General features: G+C 43.2%; 1 protein-coding gene across 5 annotated transcripts in view; it reads left to right on the forward strand.

Annotated features, from left to right (window-relative positions):
• Positions 1-18,330, forward strand: part of SLC35D4 (solute carrier family 35 member D4) — a 140,387-nt gene that overhangs the window by 85,481 nt on the left and 36,576 nt on the right. For 2 of the 5 annotated variants that reach the window (XM_048840458.1, XM_048840461.1), the window contains one exon: positions 1,669-2,412. The exons of the other annotated variants lie outside the window; for them this stretch is intronic. In XM_048840458.1, the coding sequence (XP_048696415.1) occupies positions 1,669-1,729 (61 nt within the window). In that variant the 3' untranslated portion in view covers positions 1,730-2,412. Of the gene's footprint in view, positions 1-1,668; positions 2,413-18,330 lie in introns of those variants that run through there. 5 annotated transcript variants of the gene reach the window in all.

Here is an 18,330-nt window from a genome sequence, read left to right on the forward strand (position 1 = left end):
AATCTATAGAATTCTATAGAAGAGATCTGATTCTCTATTAAACTGTCTATTAAAAACTCTATACAAAGTAGAAAGTACTCTTTCTATCTCAGTGTAATTTCTATGGGACCCTGTTGGTTTAATTCCTGTTGAACTCTACAGGACTTTCCTTTAGGGATAAAGAAGAAGAACATATTATCCAATTGTAATTTCAGAAGGAATTAATGCAGATAAATGTTAATAACTGGAGCTGAAATGTAGGTGGGAAATGTAGGCTAATGGTTTCCTGAGAAAAGTGCCTTGAATTTGTAATGATTACAAGTGACCAGGCTCTTGGTTTTAAATCTCTTTGGAAAGCCCGCACCTCTAACAGTTCATTGCTTCTTAATGATAGTTCCATAGCCAAAAGTGGACTGTCTCTGAATGTGAAAGTTGTCATCTCCTTAGCAGCTACCCTTCCAGGGCTTTATAGTGCACAATAGTATCATTGTACTAATAGTATACTGTACAGTTGTTATATAAAGTTTGCATCTTTTGGGAACAATGGGAATGATGGTGTTTATAAACAATTCACTGACACTAATATTTAAGTCAATATAATACTATTAATGTCCGGACAACCTTGTCAGGTATACATACTTTTTGAATAACATAAATAAGTGCCCTCTTACCAGTAACCTGTAGAGAAGTTTGTTTTATTTATAAAGTTTAATAAGGAGCTTTGCTGCTTCATAAGCTAACTAAGCCGTGAGGCTAAAATGCAAAGTTGTTACATTTAGCTTTTCACTGTTGCAACAGTGAGGAGATGAGCCAGCAGTCTACCATATTCCTCTTGGATGTGATTTCAGAGGAGATTTGGGGATTACTGACTATTGCACAAGATGGATGGGCTGATGGCTGACATTTATATAAACAAAGACAATTCCATTGAACTCTGATAGCTTTGGAACCTTGCTTCCAACGCTAGCTGCTCCCAAGACAAGGGTGAGAGAGGGAACAAGAGAGCCGTCATTGTGGCAGGAGAGAGGGATATGCCTTGGTACACACACTGCTCCAGTTAGAACAGTTCAGTGTGCCAGGTCTTCCGTAAGTGGACAGTAAGTATGCAGGCATTTCTGTTGGTCAGCTAGTCCAGCATAACCTGCCCAGAGTGGAAGTTTCTTCCCAACCTCCTCAGTTAGATGTTGTTTCATTTCCCAAAAGCAGGGGAGTTTATCTCCCTTTCCATTTTTGTCAAGCAGTGAGTCCATTTTCAAGTTAGAAGACAAACAGAAATTGCTAAGGGGAAGTCTGCACTTATATCAATAACCAGATGAGGTTCAAAGCCTTCCTTCTCCCTCCCTCCCTCCAGTGTATATATGCCTGTGCAATTATTTTAACATTGATAAATAAAGCAGCTATTTGTGTCTATATATTTACATATATGCACCCATCTCTAAAATGTTGGAGGGGAAGTATCACAATGAGATCTGAAGAAACAAGCCATTTCTGGTTCCAGCCGTTTCTTAGCACTCTGAGTGAAAAAATGTATCGTCATGAAAAATGCTGGGGTTCTGTAATGTCACCCTGATGAAGCACATGCATGTAGGCGAACAAACTTCCTCCTTTCCTTTGATGCTCTGCCTTTTGCCCTTCTATCAAGTGTGTGTACTAGATCAGTATTGAAGTTACACCTTGCTTTGTTTACAGTCTTCTGCTCAGTGCACTTGGAGAAGCCCTGCTTGTTTACACAGAAAGGATGGGCACATAACTGAAAACAATGAGGATTCCACGCCTTCACCCCCAACTGGAAAAAAACAGCTGTAGCTCAGAAAATTCAGAATGAAAAAAAATAAAGCAGCAGCAGCAAGAAAGAAAAAATGTGATCAAACACCAGGTCCCTTCATTCTTCTTTTGTCTTTCTTCAGAAGGAACAACATGCTATTAGTAGCACTGGTGAAGGAGAAGCATAGTTGGTCTGATGATTACCAGTGTTTGCCTCAAAGTATAGGACGAGAGCTATTTCTGATCGACGCTGCAAAGGAAAAACCGTATTGTGTCTCTAGACGGCTCAGTGTGAGAACCTCTTTCAGCAGCACCTTCTCACGCAAGGAACTGAACTCCCCCTGCTAGTCTGCAGAAACAGGAAAAGTCGTGTTCTCCACTGGATTCCCCAGAGCTTTTGTTAGAGACTGAGAGCAGGTTACACCAAACAATGTGAAAATCCAGGCACTGCCATGAATCAAATAGCAGTGGGCCTGGATTTTGTTTTAAGTTCTCCTGTAAAAGGCAAGTTCCCACATGCAGGTCTCCAGTCACGTTGTCTGGATTGGCACAGTGTGTGAGAACATGGGGCGTCTGGAGAGCATTCCTTTTCGGAATTGTGGCAGATTGACAGATAAATCTTTGCTGAATGGGAAATCAACAAATAAATCTTACTATCTATTGTACTGACTCAGTCTGTGTGTGTGTATTATTATTTTTTTCCTCCTTATGCAAAGGTTTCTCTTGACCATTGTACATTTTTTTTTAGGGAGGACTTTGTTTTGTTTTGGTACTGTTTGCTAGCTGTGAGTTGTCTCTAAGATATCTTAAGAGGAAGCAGAGATTATAAACCTTGAATCAATGTCATGAGAAGTTGAAAGAAATTAATTCCAAAAAGCCTTGAAATAATTCCATTCCCCAGTCACTTTAAGTCTGCTTGAAATTTTCATGTTTGCAAATGTAGGATGAGATTTTTAAGAGTCTCTACAGACTAGATCCACAAAGGGATGTAGGCACCTAAAGTGGCAGTTCGGTGCCTTCAGTCCAACATTTAGGCACACCTGTGATCCTCCAAACCCTTGCTTAGTTGCCACCTAAATTCCCTAGGTGCCTACATTTCTGCTGCCAAAGTCCTGTAGGTGCTTAAGTTTCTGCTGGAGGGCATGCACAAAACTGCCCAAGTCATGACAGTGCAGAGTTAGCTCACGCCTAAGTGTCAGCAGGATTCTCAAACTCTGCATTCCTCTGCCTATCTTGTCTGCAGGGCCCAATCTAGTAGGAGTGTTCAGAGCATGCCTACTGGATGCTCTGAACAAACAAAAAGCAGCCAAGGGCGACCAGATTGGGAACCTTCCAAACTGGCGGGTTGGGAGGTACATCTCAAAATACCTCCCCTAATGAGGACACTTGCTCACCTGCCTTTGAATCCTTGTTCTGACTGATTTGGAGCAGGGACTTGAATTTGGATCTCCCATCTGAGTGCCCTAACCACCAGACTGCTGGATATTCTGGGGAAGGGTGCTCACCTGTCAAAGCTATTCCATTTTGTAATAAATAAATATTCATTGGGCCACAGGGAGAAAGAGAGAGATTGACTGATAATTAGGATACTCTCCTGGGATGTGGGAGACCCAGGGTTGCTTATTTAATTATTTATACAAAGTGGAACAGCTTCAACAGAAGAAACTGAGAGGGGCCCACCCCGAGCTGACCTGGTGAATTATAGACCTCTCAGCCTGACTGACATTGATCCTGGGCAAAATAATGGAAGGGTTGAGATGGGACTTGAATTAAAAGAGCATAATGTAATGCCATGCAACAGGGGTTTACAGAAAATAATTCTTGTCAAACTAACTCGATATCTTTTTTTGATGAAATTGTAAGTGTGGCTGATAGAGGCAGAGGTGTTATTTTAATATACTTAGACTTCTAGAAGGTGCTTGACTTGCTCCTGCATGGCATTTTGATTAAGCAACTAGAATGATACAAAATCAACATGAAATGGATTACAAACTGGCCTGCGCTTTTCAGGAGGTCTGACTGGATGATCCCATTGGTCCCATTGGCCTTGGAATCTATGGATCTAGAGGCGGTGCAGACTGCACAGCCCCAGAAGCAGCTCCGAGAGGCATTGTGCTCCTGGAGAATGCAGATTCTGCTCCATCTTTTCGGTTCTCCACTCCATGACTGGTCAGTGTAAAGGGGACAATGGCGCTAGTGCCAGGCCTCCTCCCTGCTCCTTTTGCAATGGCTAATGGCTGCAGCTGGTTTGCAGGGAGTGCTGTCTGCATAACAGGAGAGCACAGGGGTTGCAGTTGTGGCTGGACCCTGTGCTATGGGTATAAGCTCCTTATGCACATCTCCTCTTATACAACTTTCACGGGCCAGACACAATCTCGAGCTTACCCCGAATAACTCTGATTATTACAAACTATAAAAAAGGGATGTATGTATAGTGCCCTGTCGGAAAGGAGCTGTTCATCTCAGTCCAGTTCTTCATTGACAGGGGTCCATCAAAAAACACCCAGTATAACTGTACCTTTGTTGGCTGTCTCAGTACAGACACCAAGCGCTGAGTCAGCCTGCAGACTGACCTAGTCCTGGAGGTTGTCTTGGAGGCCCATGGCCTGGGCAGCGTAGGGGAAGCTTGCTTTATCACTGTCTGTGCAACCTGGTCTCCGGCAGACTTCAGCCTCTAGGGTTGCTAAACCGGAGTCTTCATCAGTTTGAAACTCACCCATTTTTGTTCTTTGGTATTTGACAAGCTAAGCTGGTTACTTTCACTTTGGTTTAATCCCTTTCATTTCCATGTGCTGGCACCATGCTCTTGTGTTTGCATTTCCAACATCACATGGGAATGGTAACCAAAAAATCCTCAGTTTCAAGCTAAAAAAAACAAAACAATACTTCACATTAATGTTTGGCTCTGCTGTGTAAAGGAGCTCTAAAAAGGCACTCAACTGCTGTCTTTGGGTGAAACTGGCCCCTGTGCAAAAGGCCAGCACAAGGCCTTATATGTCCTTAAGTCAAAATAGGTTTAAGTGGAACTCCAGAGCTGCATAGGGCTGAATGTCAACCTTTGTCTTCAGAATCATATTGGCTCACTTTAGTGACTAATTAGAATTGCTCTGCAGGGTCAAGAGGGAGAGATGGATTGAGTCTCTTCTCCTGCAGCAACAGAATTGTTTGCTAAGTTCCAATCAGGTACACCTGTGCCAGCTGGCTGGCTGGGGGGACGCTGCACAGGTGTCACTGTCTAATGAGCTAATTTGGCCTGTACTATCCAGACTGCTGCAGAGACGGAGACGCCCCAGCATTAAAAGTGCAGTAAAAACAAGTTGCTTTTTACTTCCTAAATGTGGTAAAATTCCATCTGGGATTAATTACCGTCAATAGACATGAAAGCCTAGTATAGCATTTACAGGGAAACTTCAAAGAAGCCCCACAATAGCCCTAACTGCAGCAGGACATCCCCTCTGCCGGACTTTCAGCATGGGAGGGACACCAGTGTGTTTTCCTTCCCCACTTCCAGCCAGTGAAAGAGAGAGCAAAATGGAAACCGTTTCTAGCCCCCAAAGCATAGCTGTTTGTAGCTATAGCAGCAGCTTCAATAGTCCCTGCCTCCTTTTTCTGGGAACTTCTAACAGCAGATGAGGGAAAATCAGAGCACCTGCTGAAAAGCAGACCACACTGGAGGGAGCAAGAGGGAATAGTCTAGCTTCCTGTTTGCTGTTTACATGTACAGGCAGAGTATCTTCCTCCCCTGAGAGGAGATAGAAAAGATACCCACTGCTGCCTTCCATGGGAGTGGGTAAGTATTGCTGGGGAAGGGAAAAAGACAGCTCCAATCAGGGAGTCTGGGCCTAAGTGTCATATGGAACAAAGAGCATGGGGAAGGGGCAGCACATTAGTTGGGTGGGATATAGTGTTATACACATTCTCTGGAACGTGTATGCATGCAAACGCTTATAATGTGTGTATGGGATGTGGTGTTACAGGGGGCTTTCAGGAGGAGACCTGAGCTTATCTGTGTAGCCAGCTTCTTGTTCTGCATGACCAGCTTTTGAGTAAAAAGTACTCCATCCAGAGGGGGGCCCCACCCATTATTTCAGGCCTAAACCATGTGACAATGTTCCTTTCAGCTGCTAATATAAGCTCAAGCTTTGGTGAGCTTCACTAGAATCCACAGGGAAAGCATTGGGATCAGAGCTGGTAGAAGCTTTCCAAATTTTGGAATTTCAATGGGGGGGGGGAAAATTGAACAAGTTCCCCCCCCCCCAAAAAAAAGAAGAAAAAGTTCATTTTGTTTCCAGCCAGCTCTAGAACTAGTAGAAATTTCTGAATTTTGACACCTAAACTTTGATTGGGGAGGAGAAGGGGAGTGAATTTTTCCATGAAAAAATGTTCTCATTTTTCAACAACCTTTACTCTGGTTAGAGGGGGATTGTCCCACTCAGCAGTCCTAGAACTGATATCGAGTCTTTCCTTATTTCTTCCACCCCATGGATTTAATTTCTTTAATATAAATTTTCAGACAAAAAGCTATGTTAAGATGGAGTTTAAATTTTCAGAGTACATATCAGTAATTTAAGGATAAAAGAACACTACAGGGATGTTATAATTATCCCCCCAACAAAACCTGTTAAACCCTGGAAATTCAGAGTTAGAGTTACACTTAAAAGAAATCCAAACACGATAAGGTAAGAAATGCACAATTAAAGCACTCAAACAACCCTAATTCTGCCCTGTTGTGAGATCATACAATAACCACCCCAATCTGAGTAACGGGGCACTTGCTCCCTGTAAAAGCACTGTGGCATTGATCTTTGTCCAAATGCATCATGATGCCTTTGTCATTAAGTCTGTGGGAGAACCTCTGGTTTCTCATAATCAGCTAGTTAATGTGCTTGGGCTCTATAGGGCATCCTGTCTTGGCCTTGGCAAGGAAGGACATGGGGCTGCAGGGGGAATGTGGGGGTACAAGAGGGCTCTTCAAGGGAGAGCAGATCATTAGTAACTTTTTCAGAACACTGTCATTACACAAGGCAACTTGCAAAGTTTCATGTCTCAGGTGAACTTCAAAGGCGATTGCTGAAAAAATGAGGCTGGTTTAAAACTGATGAGCTTGATTCACTCCTGCAGTGCCGGTGGTGCAGTTTGTTCTCTGTTCCCCACCGGTGGGGGCAGCTGTGCTGGGGAGGGTATCACCACGTCAGGAAGGCAGGGTTTCATAAAGAAAGGATGAGCTAGCCTGGGATCAGGACATCCAGGTTCAATTTCCTGCTCTGCTATTGACGTTCTGTGTGAGGTTGGGCAAGATAGTTATAACAACATTACTATGATACAGCCAGCAAGAGCACTCCTGGTAAACAATTTTCTGTACCTGATTTTTTGTTAACATGAAGAAAAGGAGTACTTGTGGCACCTTAGAGACTAACCAATTTATTTGAGCATGAGCTTTCGTGAGCCACAGCTCACTTCATCAGATGTGTACCATGGAAACTGCAGCAGACTTTATATACACACAGAGAATATGAAACAATACCTCCTCCCACCCCACTGTCCTGCTGGTAATAGCTTATCTAAAGTGATCAGCAGGTGGGCCATTTCCAGCACAAATCCAGGTTTTCTCACCCTCCACCCCCCCCCACACAAATTCACTCTCCTGCTGGTGCTAGCCCATCCAAAGTGACAACTCTTTACATAATCAAGTCGGGCTATTTCCTGCATAGATCCAGGTTTTCTCACTTCCCCCCCACCCCCAAACACACACAAACTCACTCTCCTGCTGGTAATAGCTCATCTAAACTGACCACTCTCCAAGTTTAAATCCAAGTTAAACCAGAATATCTGGGGGGGGGGGGTAGGAAAAAACAAGAGGAAACAGGCTACCTTGCATAATGACTTAGCCACTCCCAGTCTCTATTTAAGCCTAAATTAATAGTATCCAATTTGCAAATGAATTCCAATTCAGCAGTTTCTCGCTGGAGTCTGGATTTGAAGTTTTTTTGTTTTAAGATAGCGACCTTCATGTCTGTGATTGCGTGACCAGAGAGATTGAAGTGTTCTCTGACTGGTTTATGAATGTTATAATTCTTGACATCTGATTTGTGTCCATTTATTCTTTTACGTAGAGACTGTCCAGTTTGACCAATGTACATGGCAGAGGGGCATGAAAATTTGTAGCAGGAGGCTTTATGGATGCTAATGTGCTTGCTAAATTAATATAACCTCTACTGTTGAAGCACTTCTGTTTTCTTTTAATCTGTCATTGCTGCCTATGGCCCAGTGATCTTTGCTTATTTGTTACCGGTGATGGGAAAGAAGTGAGGGTGTGTTAGTCTCCACAAGCATGAGTTTATAGCAGACTTGGAAACCTCCTGCATGGCAAATTACCACCACTTTTGTTCAGGTCAAGTATTTTGCAAAAGCAAGGAGCCTATTAACATATTTACTGAAAGGCAGAGAGTCATATTATAGAATTTCACCTAGGACACAACATGATGCATGAATATAATTATTTCCCCTCTCCTCCCAAAACATCAATAATTCCTTTCACTTGCCCCAAACAAATAAAAAGGGACCTTGATAATAAGTCAGTGGGTAAATATACATTTGAAATAAGCATTTAAAAGGGTCTGAACCAGAGAGTCCCTCAATGCCAACTGGCATAGGGCACAACATATAACTCACATCAGGCCTGATGCACTCATTGCAACAACACACTGTTGTCATCATCTGTATCTAAAAGGGATCAAGTAAGATATCACATGCAAACCGGTAACATGCTGATCATTAATATTATTGTGTGATGTATGTGTGGGAGGAGTATAAAGAATTATAAGTGTGTGCTATATAAATTCTTAAAGGGTGTTTTGCAAGCAGTGCATAAGATCAGCCTGTGTTAAACAAAATAATGTTGTCTTTCCTGTTTTTCCTGTGTCGCCAATGTAAGTTGAGCCAGGTAATATCTTGGAGGACAATGAAATTGTACATCTACATCTGAGGTAAACAAAGCTATCAAGCTAAATGAGCCTGGCTGGGGGGGCTAGACCACTTAATGCTCATGAAAGGGGATGGAGCCTGCAACCCCCTCCCACTCCCCCACTCCCCCCCCCACACACAAAGCCTTCCTGGCTCTTGAAACAAAGACAATAGACTTTGGGATATATAAGCAGAAAGAGAGAGCCATTTTAGTATCCATCACCTAGGGGACAAAGAGTGAGCAGTGCCCTGTGAGCTCATGAAAAGTGGACCCTCTTGGCCTGAAAACTCAGTAGCTGGAACTGACTCTAGGTGATAAACCTGCTTAAATGAAAAAAGAAAAGGAGTACTTGTGGCACCTTAGAGACTAACCAATTTATTTGAGCATAAGCTTTCGCGAGCTACAACTCACTTCATCAGATGCCACAGTATGCATCCGATGACGTGAGCTGTAGCTCACGAAAGCTTATGCTCAGATAAATTGGTTAGTCTCTAAGGTGCCACAAGTACTCCTTTTCTTTTTGCGAATATAGACTAACACGGCTGTTACTCTGAAACCTGCTTAAATGAAGATTTGTAATGCTGAAGCTAAGTTTTAGTCACTAGAAAGCGTGTTCTGATTTGTTTTACTTGCACCCACAGCTGTCTCTTCTCTTTTTGCTTATTATCACTTAAATATCTGTTCTTTGTTAGCAAACGTGTTTTGTTACAAAACCATCTCAGTGCTGTGTATTAAACTGAAGGGTAGAATCCTCAGCTAAACTAACAGGCTGGTGTGTGCGCTGTCTCTGGATGCAGCATGCTTATCAGTGAGAGGTCACTGCAAGGGAGACATGGGACTGGAAGGGCTGTTAGTGTCACTCTGTAAGGAGTAACCATGCTGGTGGCAGCCAGGATGAGGCCACTGTGCTGTGAGCATGGTGCTGGTGTCAGGGCTCAGCCAAAGCTGCACAGCACAGAAGCCCCAGGGTTACAAGGCAAGTGGTGAACCAACCCTTTGCTGGACTGGGTGAAACCCCAAAGCATCACAAGGGGTGCTGGAGTGGTATTGCAAAACAATCAGTGACTCGGAGCTGTGCTGAATACTAATAGGAAGAACAGTCCTTTCTACTTTGTTGTTGTGGTTTGTCTGTAAACCGAAGGAGGGGGTTGGTGGAAGAAAATGTTATAGCAAATCATGGTTAGCCCATGGCAGAAGCTGAATGAGCAGCTTTCAAGCAGATCATCTGTTGCTGGAAACCAGGCAACAGATCAGTGTGAAATGTTAATCCCATTTCAGACGATCAGCACATGGGCAAGCTCATTTTGTTTAGAAAGGGGCGAGGGGGTGATGGTGAAGAGAATAGTTGAGACTGGAACAGTTTTGTACCACAAGATAGAAAGCTATTTTGCTTCTAAAACTCTGATGCATGATCACAGTCTGTTTGATTAGAGTGTGCCATAGGTACATGACTCTTTCAGTCCCTTTCAAGATGGGATTATACCAGGCACTGGTCATAGTCCACTAAGATGAAAGTTGTGTAACTGTTTCCGTACTAACCCCTGGACTTCAGTAATATATAACTTCACTTCTGGGGCTGAAATTGTCTAGGCTTGGTTTCCGCAAGGTGAAATTTTATGATTGGTAAGTCTTTTTGAAAATCAGTTGTGCAAGCTTAGTATATTTTGCTCATGCTTTGTTGCTAAACTCATGTAAAGTGCAGTTAAATTTGATCATGTTATATCTGTTATGTATGGCTAAAATGGCAACACACTGTGACCAAAAGCACTCCTGTATTCACACCCTACACCAATGGAAGGCAACCTGCGGCCTGTAGGCCGCATGTGGCCCATCAGGGTAATCTGATTGCAGGCCACAAGACATTTTGCTGACGTTGACTATCTGCAGGCATGGCCCCCTGCAGCTCCCCAGTAGCCGCAGTTCACAGTTTCTGGCCAATTGGAGCTGCAGAAGGTGGTGGCTGCCACTTCCCGCAGCTCTCATTGGCCGGGAACGGCGAACCGCAGCCACTGGGAGCTGCAGGGGGCTGTGCCTGCGGATTGTCAATGTCAGCAAAATGTCTCATGGCCTGCAGTCAGATTACTCTGATGGGCTGCATGCGGGCCGCAGGTTGCCCAACACTGCCCTACACACTACTGTAATAATCTTTGTGCAAAATATGCCTTCTGAGGTATCATTTGAAAACTGATAACTGCTGGTCAGTAATATCATGGTGAAGTGTATGTAGCAACACTATATGTAAAGTTATGAAATCCCCCTGTACAATGTTCCTAGCACACGTTCAAAACCCTGCAGCTCTGTCCAGGCAGAAGTATCCTGAACAAAGAAATGTGTATTTACCTCACTTTACATGTAGTTAGTGAACGGGGCCCCTGAGACCGCAGGGAGAGGAGACGCACACAATTATTTCATCCCCTGAATTACTCCAAAGTGGCCTAGACCTCTTTCCAAACTCTTCAGGGAAATGCAAAGCTTGGTAAAAGAGTGTCAACCTTCTCTGTCAACACACCTCATCTCTGGGAGCCAAGAATGTTCTGAGTTCTCTTCCTACCTTTCTACTGACTGCTTCTGATAATTCAATGTACTTCATAACTCTTACTCAGTGGAGCATCATACTACTCCCATAGGAAAGAAGCAAACTTATTCCCATTATACAGATGAGGTAACTGAGGCCTCGGGTGGCGGATGCAAATGTTTTCAAAAGCTTGCATAGGCAGGAATAGTTTGTTGCACGTTCCAAGTTGGCTTCAGCTCATGACTCCAGAGGTGGAGTAAGGGCTCTTTTGGTGCTGTGCAGACAGAAACTTCCATTCTGTGGGTGTGTTAATAAAACGTTAAGCTTTGTGTCAGAGCTGTATATTTAAATGTAGCTCTTAGCTCTGTTTAACTGTTTAATGTTTGTTTAGAGAAGGGCTGACTAGTATTTGTGGTTTGGAATTGCATCTAGTAACCTTTACCCCAAGTCAGCAAAAGGAGAAGATTGTACCCAATAAACCTGCCCTAATATAGCTCCTAGGAGACTGATAGAGGTTAGTTATACCAGTTGCTTGGTTAAGGGGATGTTACAGGTTTGAGAGGTGGGTTCAAGGCTATCTCTATTTACAGCGTAAGAGAAAAGGGGGACGATTTAAATGTTACAACATACTCAAAAGGAAAGAGAGAGGAGTACTGTTTTTATAGTTTCTATCATATATGGATGGAAAAGGAATTAACATCACTAATACCAGGCAGATTAGCAATGGGCTTAAAGCTTTCTATGAAGAATATTGTAGTTGAAGCAGAACAGAGCTGCTAATTTGGAATGTCTTAATGGTTTACAGATGCCCATTGTAAAGCTTGAGGATAATCTTTTGCTCTAAGCTGTGACTGCATTGTGGAGGGAAAAGCTGTACTATGAATGTCAGTTGGTAAGAGTCCTGGACCTCATGAAACACACATGCTCCTTGTGCTCTCATTTTAAAGGAGAGAGGGGCTCTGGAGCTGGTGAAAACCTGCAGGAATTCTGTTGCATTTCTGTCATGTGGTTTACTTGTTATCAGTGGGTCAGTCAGTTTGGACTCAAGTTCAAACAAGCCATGGAGAATTTCTCACAAGGAGTCCTGTCTTTATTCCAGTAGTCCGTACAGGCCCGAGTGCATGCCTTTGCCTCCTAAATGTAGGACGCTCTATGCAGCTGCACCAAAGCCACAGGAACTTATCAAATTAATTTAGCTCAGAGCAGTAATAGAAGAACTGACAATACTTCCAAAGAATTAACCCCTCCTCTCAGTAAGGATACCACCCTACAAAGAGGTTTCGGTGGCTGTTAAGGATTCTCAGCAACTTGCAGGAGGTATTCAGCACTTCATGTGATCAGACCTCAAATGAAGGAACTCAGTGTATGTTTTAAGGCATTTACTTGCTTGCTGTTGTAGAATCTAATGCCGGAAGTGCCAGCTTCATTTCACTGTCACTAGAGCACAGGCAAAGGAAGGAAAACGACATCTGAATATGCAAGTGTTGCCTTGGCCTGTTTGCCACTTGTTGATCAATCCGATCTGTAGCAGCTTTACAGGAACACACATGAGCCAAAGCAATTAATAGGAAAATGTAAGGACGGCTGGAAATGTGAGAGCCACAATAAAAACTAAAGCATGGAAAAACCAGCATCAAAATTCTTCTCTCTGCCATCTCTCTTCAGGCTGGCAGACAGCCCAAGTTGCAAGTCATTCCCACAAAGACCCATTTGAAAATGGAGTTAAACTTTTTTTTTTTTGTTTTAAATCATTCAGGGCTGAGCCTATTGTGACCTCTTCATTTAAAGTCTCTGATTAGTTGTATCCGAAGAGTTAGAATGTAGGCGAGACATGGAAGTGAAAAACCTCAGCCAGGCAGTTTTTGTTTCTTGTCAGTACAGAGCTTCTTCGGCATGGTTGCTCCTTGGACGTGTTATTGATGATGAATAAGAACGGACTGCTCAGAGATTAACACAGATGGTTGTAGCCTCAAGACTTGACAAGCTGTAACCAAAAGAGAAAATTCTCTATCTTCAAAGGGAGGGCAAGGAACCTTATACAACAGGATTCTGTACAGTTCAATTACAGTGAAAGTGGAATGTTACAGTTGTGGAGTGGAAAGCTGAATGGGTTGTGTTCTGAAAGGGCATGTTTTATAGCTAGCTTACAGCTACCAGCATTTTAAAGTGCCTCAGCTGCAGCTGAACACAGGCTAACTCCATTTGCTGCCCCCTCCCCCCCCCCCAGCCCTTTTCTGACAAAGAACCTTCCAGCTCCAACAGTCCCTGGGAGGGAGGCTGTGTGGTTCAGTGGATAGGCCACTGGACCAGGAGTCATAGTACTGCTAACATCAAACTTCCAAAAAATCATGAGTCATGCCCCAAAAAATCGGGAGATAAAAAGAATCCTAAATTTTTTTTTTCCCTTCTGGTTTTTGTGCCTTTAGGGTGCACTTGGGTTGCACTCTCAAGCTTTTTCTCTGCAACCATCAGGGCTAACCCCAGGCTTTAAAAAAAATAAAAACTGCCATTCACTCACATAATAGCTTGTCTACAGGAGGTTGGGCTTTAAGTGACATCAAATATCACAAGCCTTATGCTAAAATCACAAGAGTGGGCAAAATTGGAGAAGACCTAGTTTCTGTTGCACTGATGTGCTGGGTGATTGTGTGCAAGTCACTTAACCTCTCTGGGACTCCATTTACCAATTCATAAAACGAGCGTAATCTGTGCAGTGGTGATACTTATAGAATCATAGAAATGTAGGGCTGGAAGAGACCTCATGAGGTCATGTAATTCATCCTTGTGTGTTGAGGAAGAATTAAGTACATCTAGACTATCCCTGACAGGAGTTTGTCCAACTTGTGCTTTAAAAACCTCCAGAGATGGGGATTCTACAACACAGGGATTGGAACTCAGGTTTGTGGAGCCTGGGGCAGCTGACATTCCCACATCACCACTGGCAGGTCATGCAGAAATGTATCCAAGGAGCACTGTGGAGATTAGGCACATTGAGATGTACTGCCCAAAGGGCCAGAGTAACAGCATCCTGTGCCTTCTGATTGGCCCATGCTCACTATTTAACCCTGGAGTGTGCCCCAGGAAGTTGTCTGGGCAACTATGCAGATTTCTGGCTTGCTGTGATTCCAGACCTCACCTTGCTTGCTGGTTTCCAGTCTTTGACCCCAGCCTGATTCTGAGCCTGAATCTTGCCTCCTGATTCCAGCCTGGTAACTACCTCTGATCTCCATTCTCTGACACCAGCTGACTCCAATCCTGACTCTTGTATATTGATCCTGGCTCTCACCATTACTCTGATCCCTGCTCACTGATTACTGCCTCACAACCATCCTTGACTTGCTGACACCAGTCCAGCTGTGACCACTAAGCCAAGCCACCTATGCCCCAGTCCCCCAGAGAGGCACAACTGACCCCACCTTGTTCTATGTTGGTTCTTTCCAGACTGACTGATAGGCTTTTCTGCAGAGCCCCCTAGCCCGCAAGCAGAACTGGACCCCTTAATCTCCCCCCTCCCCCAAGCTTAAAGGGATAGCTTGCAATTCCAACACAGTCCAAAATACTTATAATTTTTGCTCTCTTCTGGACTCTCTCTAGTTTGTTCACATCTTTCTTAAAGTGCGGTGCCCAAAAAAGTACTCCGGCTAAGACCTCACTAGTGCCAAGTAGAGTGGAACAATTGACTCCCATGTCTTATGTACAACACTCCTGTTAATACAGCCTGGCATGTTTGTTTTTTTTTCACAACAGCATTACACTGCTGCTGACTCATTCAATTTGTGACCCACTATAACCCTCAGATCCCTTTCTGCGGTGCCAATTATTCCCCATTTTGTGTTTGTGCATTTCACTTTTCTTTCCTGAGCATAGTACTTTGCACTTGTCGTCATTAAATTTCATCTTACTGATTTCAGACCAATTGTCTAATTCATCAAGATCATTTTGAATTCCAATCCTGTCCTCCAAAGTGCTAGCAACCCCCCCGAGCTTTGGTGTCATCTGCAAATTTTATAAGCATACCCTCCACTCTATTGTCCCAGCTATCTCCTTTGTAAAGTGCTTTGAAAGCAATTAACTTTCTCTCAAAGAGATGTTCATACAAATGCAAACATCTTTCACTACCATTTCAGCTAGGCTGGGCAGAGTAATGAATGCTGATCAAAGAGGGAACTGCACTGCGCCTCCATATCACCCCCTTAACAGTAATTTCATGAGTGTGGGAATGAAGCCTTTGAAAAGTTTTGGAAGTACTTGCACCTCTGCCTATAGAAAAGGGAGCGAGGAGTTTTCTTCTAAAGAGCCATAGACGTGAAAGCCTGTCTTTCAAAGGTCTTTTTCTTTGGTGGAATAACTTCATGACAAATTCCTTGGTGAATTGGAGTTCAAGCTATCCTGATCTCCTGGGAAAAACCTGATAGAACTTAAACATAAATTTTTTTCTAGAGTGTTTGGTTTTTTAACCGTCTCAGAATGCAATAGAAAAATGGTACCCCTGCTATAGAACTTAATGGAATGGGTTTTTTTTAAAGGGGGGAGGAGAGGAACCTCAGCATTCCCTATCAAATTCTATAGGTAGGTAGAACTATTTGTGTGAACTGTACTAAACTTCCACAGAACAACGTTGTTTTTGTCCCCTGCTAAATTCTAGAGGACTCTTCCACAAGAGTAATTCTGATGGGGTTTACACTAGATTTTTTCTTTAATAGCTTTATATTCTAATAAGTATTGCTAACATTCATGCTGCCCCATGGCTGATAGTAATGGTTGAAGCTCTAGTGTAGACAAGGTGTCAGCAACTAGCTCTGTTAAAACCTGGATCAGTACAGGTCTGCATCGTACTGTGGTTAAAATGCTGGCAGCCCCCAGTGATATGTTAGTAGGACTTCTACTTGTTGATACCACCTATGGAGCTACACCAATGATACTAAAGGTGGAAAGTTTTCAGAAAAAAAATCTAGTGTAGACAAGTCCTGTGGCCTTCTCTCCACAAGACAGGAGGCAGATGTTATGGGTTGATTACAGGAGTGAGTGGTTTAGGTTATGTGGCCTGTGATCATAATGGTCCCTTCTGGCCTTAAAGTCTGAGTCTAATCCCTGTGCTGGGATCTATTCATAGTCATGCTTCAAAACTCACAGTATGTTACTGGTCTCTAATAGATTTACAGATTTAGGAGGCATGACAGCTACATAGTGGTCAGTTTAAGACCTCCATTAATACCATTAACATCTTGTTGTGAAGCTGGACATGAAACTTATTTTAAGAAACAGTTTGAATAAACCCAGATAGCCATTGTAAGAAAAAATTAATGGTTAAACAATAGAGAAGAACTTTTATCTTATTTCAAAAGATCAGTTCTGCAAAGTGTCTGAATATCAAGCGATGGAATGAAAAGCAGAAGTGGTGGTTGAACTTCTTGCAGTCAGTGCAATCAAAGGAAAAGAGATGAAATGTCTATACGTCTCAGGAGAATGCTTGTAAAAGCAAATATGTACTGGCAGACACGATGAATTACATTCTGTAAGGGGAGAAACAACTCAGAGAAATTCACAGTAAAAAGGGTGAAATTAGCTAGCATAATTACTGATGGCACCAACAGCTTCCACCATAACCTATCCTAGATAAGGCCAGAGGATGAGGGAATGGGGTCACTCAGGTGGGGTCACAAGCCCCTTCTATCACTGTTCTCCTTACTTAAGATCAGCCTCAGAATGCCTAAGACATTTCTAAGGCACTAATTGCCCTATCATATGTCAGTGTAACGTATTCTAAAGGCAATGGCTCACATCTCTATCTTTCTGAAATGCTTCTTATCAGCTTTCATTCCACATAAACGTACAACTGATCTATGTGTTAGTGCTTATTGACGAGTGGGTAGATTAAAACACCTGCTTTTCTAAACCTCCATGAATTATATGATGTCCTGATAACAATAAGAACATAGCATTGATCAAAGATTAGATTATCTATAAAGAGCTATAGAACAAATCCCAAAACAAAACACTTCATGCTTATGCATTTTGCTTAAAGCAATGAGGAGGCGTTGTGATGTAACATCTTGGGAATGCTTCCCCTCTGACACTGATTTTTACACCTGTGGAATACTATTGACCTGGATGGGATTACTTCTTACTTACATCAGCATAGATCAGAATAGAACTGGGCTCCTTGTTTCTAAAGGCATCCTGGGTCACAGGTGAAAGTAATACACGCAGTCGTGTCTTTTCAGCAGTTCTAGCAGTAGAATGTGAAGAAAACTTGCCTATAATTTTAAGGTCTGTAGACAACAGGCATCTAAATCCTCCATAAAACAGCAACTCTGAAAGGTCTGTTGGAGACAATTCCAGCTGTACTCAGCACAGAATCAGATGCAAGGGACAAGGAAACTCATGCCAGGTTAACTTCTTCCCAGTCCTGTAGCTGGCTGTGGTTGTGGATTTGCCCCTGGTGCAAGAGCATCCTCACTTGTTCTTCTGTTCATGGGTAGAACACTACTATAACTGTCCATGACCCTAAGGGGACAGGAACTGTGCCAGCAGCTGGTTATTTTAAAAACTCTTTTTCCCTAGCTATGCTGAGGGTGGGGAATGGGGGGACATAGTAGTCACTACATTAGACCTATGCCACTGGAGAGTCCCCTATACAGGGAATGTTCAGTTAGTTGGTAAAGCTAGCTTTTGGGTGCTTACCCAGGGGTGGGGGGTGGGAGGGGAAAGGGGGCAGAGTCTGGTCCCAAGATCTCCAGAGTAAACACCCACATTCTATGCACTGTCAAATCCAGGTTGCTCCTGCTCTGTTTTTCACAAGCTCCTGTGGAAGCGAGTAAAGAGTCAGCTAGCATAGCCCAACAGAATGCTCTTCAGCCTTGGAGAGCAGGCTGAGAGTTATAGGCCAGTTTAGGTATTGTATTCCTCTCGCATCAAAGGCTGCACATTGCACTTGCCCACAAAATACTGTAAGATGGGAATTTGTGAGGCCTATGATACCCAGGGGCATAATGTGCTGTCCTGGTAGAGGGAAAGCCAACCTGTCTTTTCCAAAATCCTTAATGCAGTTGGAAAAGAATAATTCAGCCTCTTCCCTTCATGGGCTCAGAGACCTGTATCCCACCCT

The sequence above is a fragment of the Caretta caretta genome, chromosome 2 (genome assembly GCF_965140235.1).
Source record: "Caretta caretta isolate rCarCar2 chromosome 2, rCarCar1.hap1, whole genome shotgun sequence".
In the NCBI taxonomy this organism is placed as follows: domain Eukaryota; kingdom Metazoa; phylum Chordata; order Testudines; family Cheloniidae; genus Caretta; species Caretta caretta.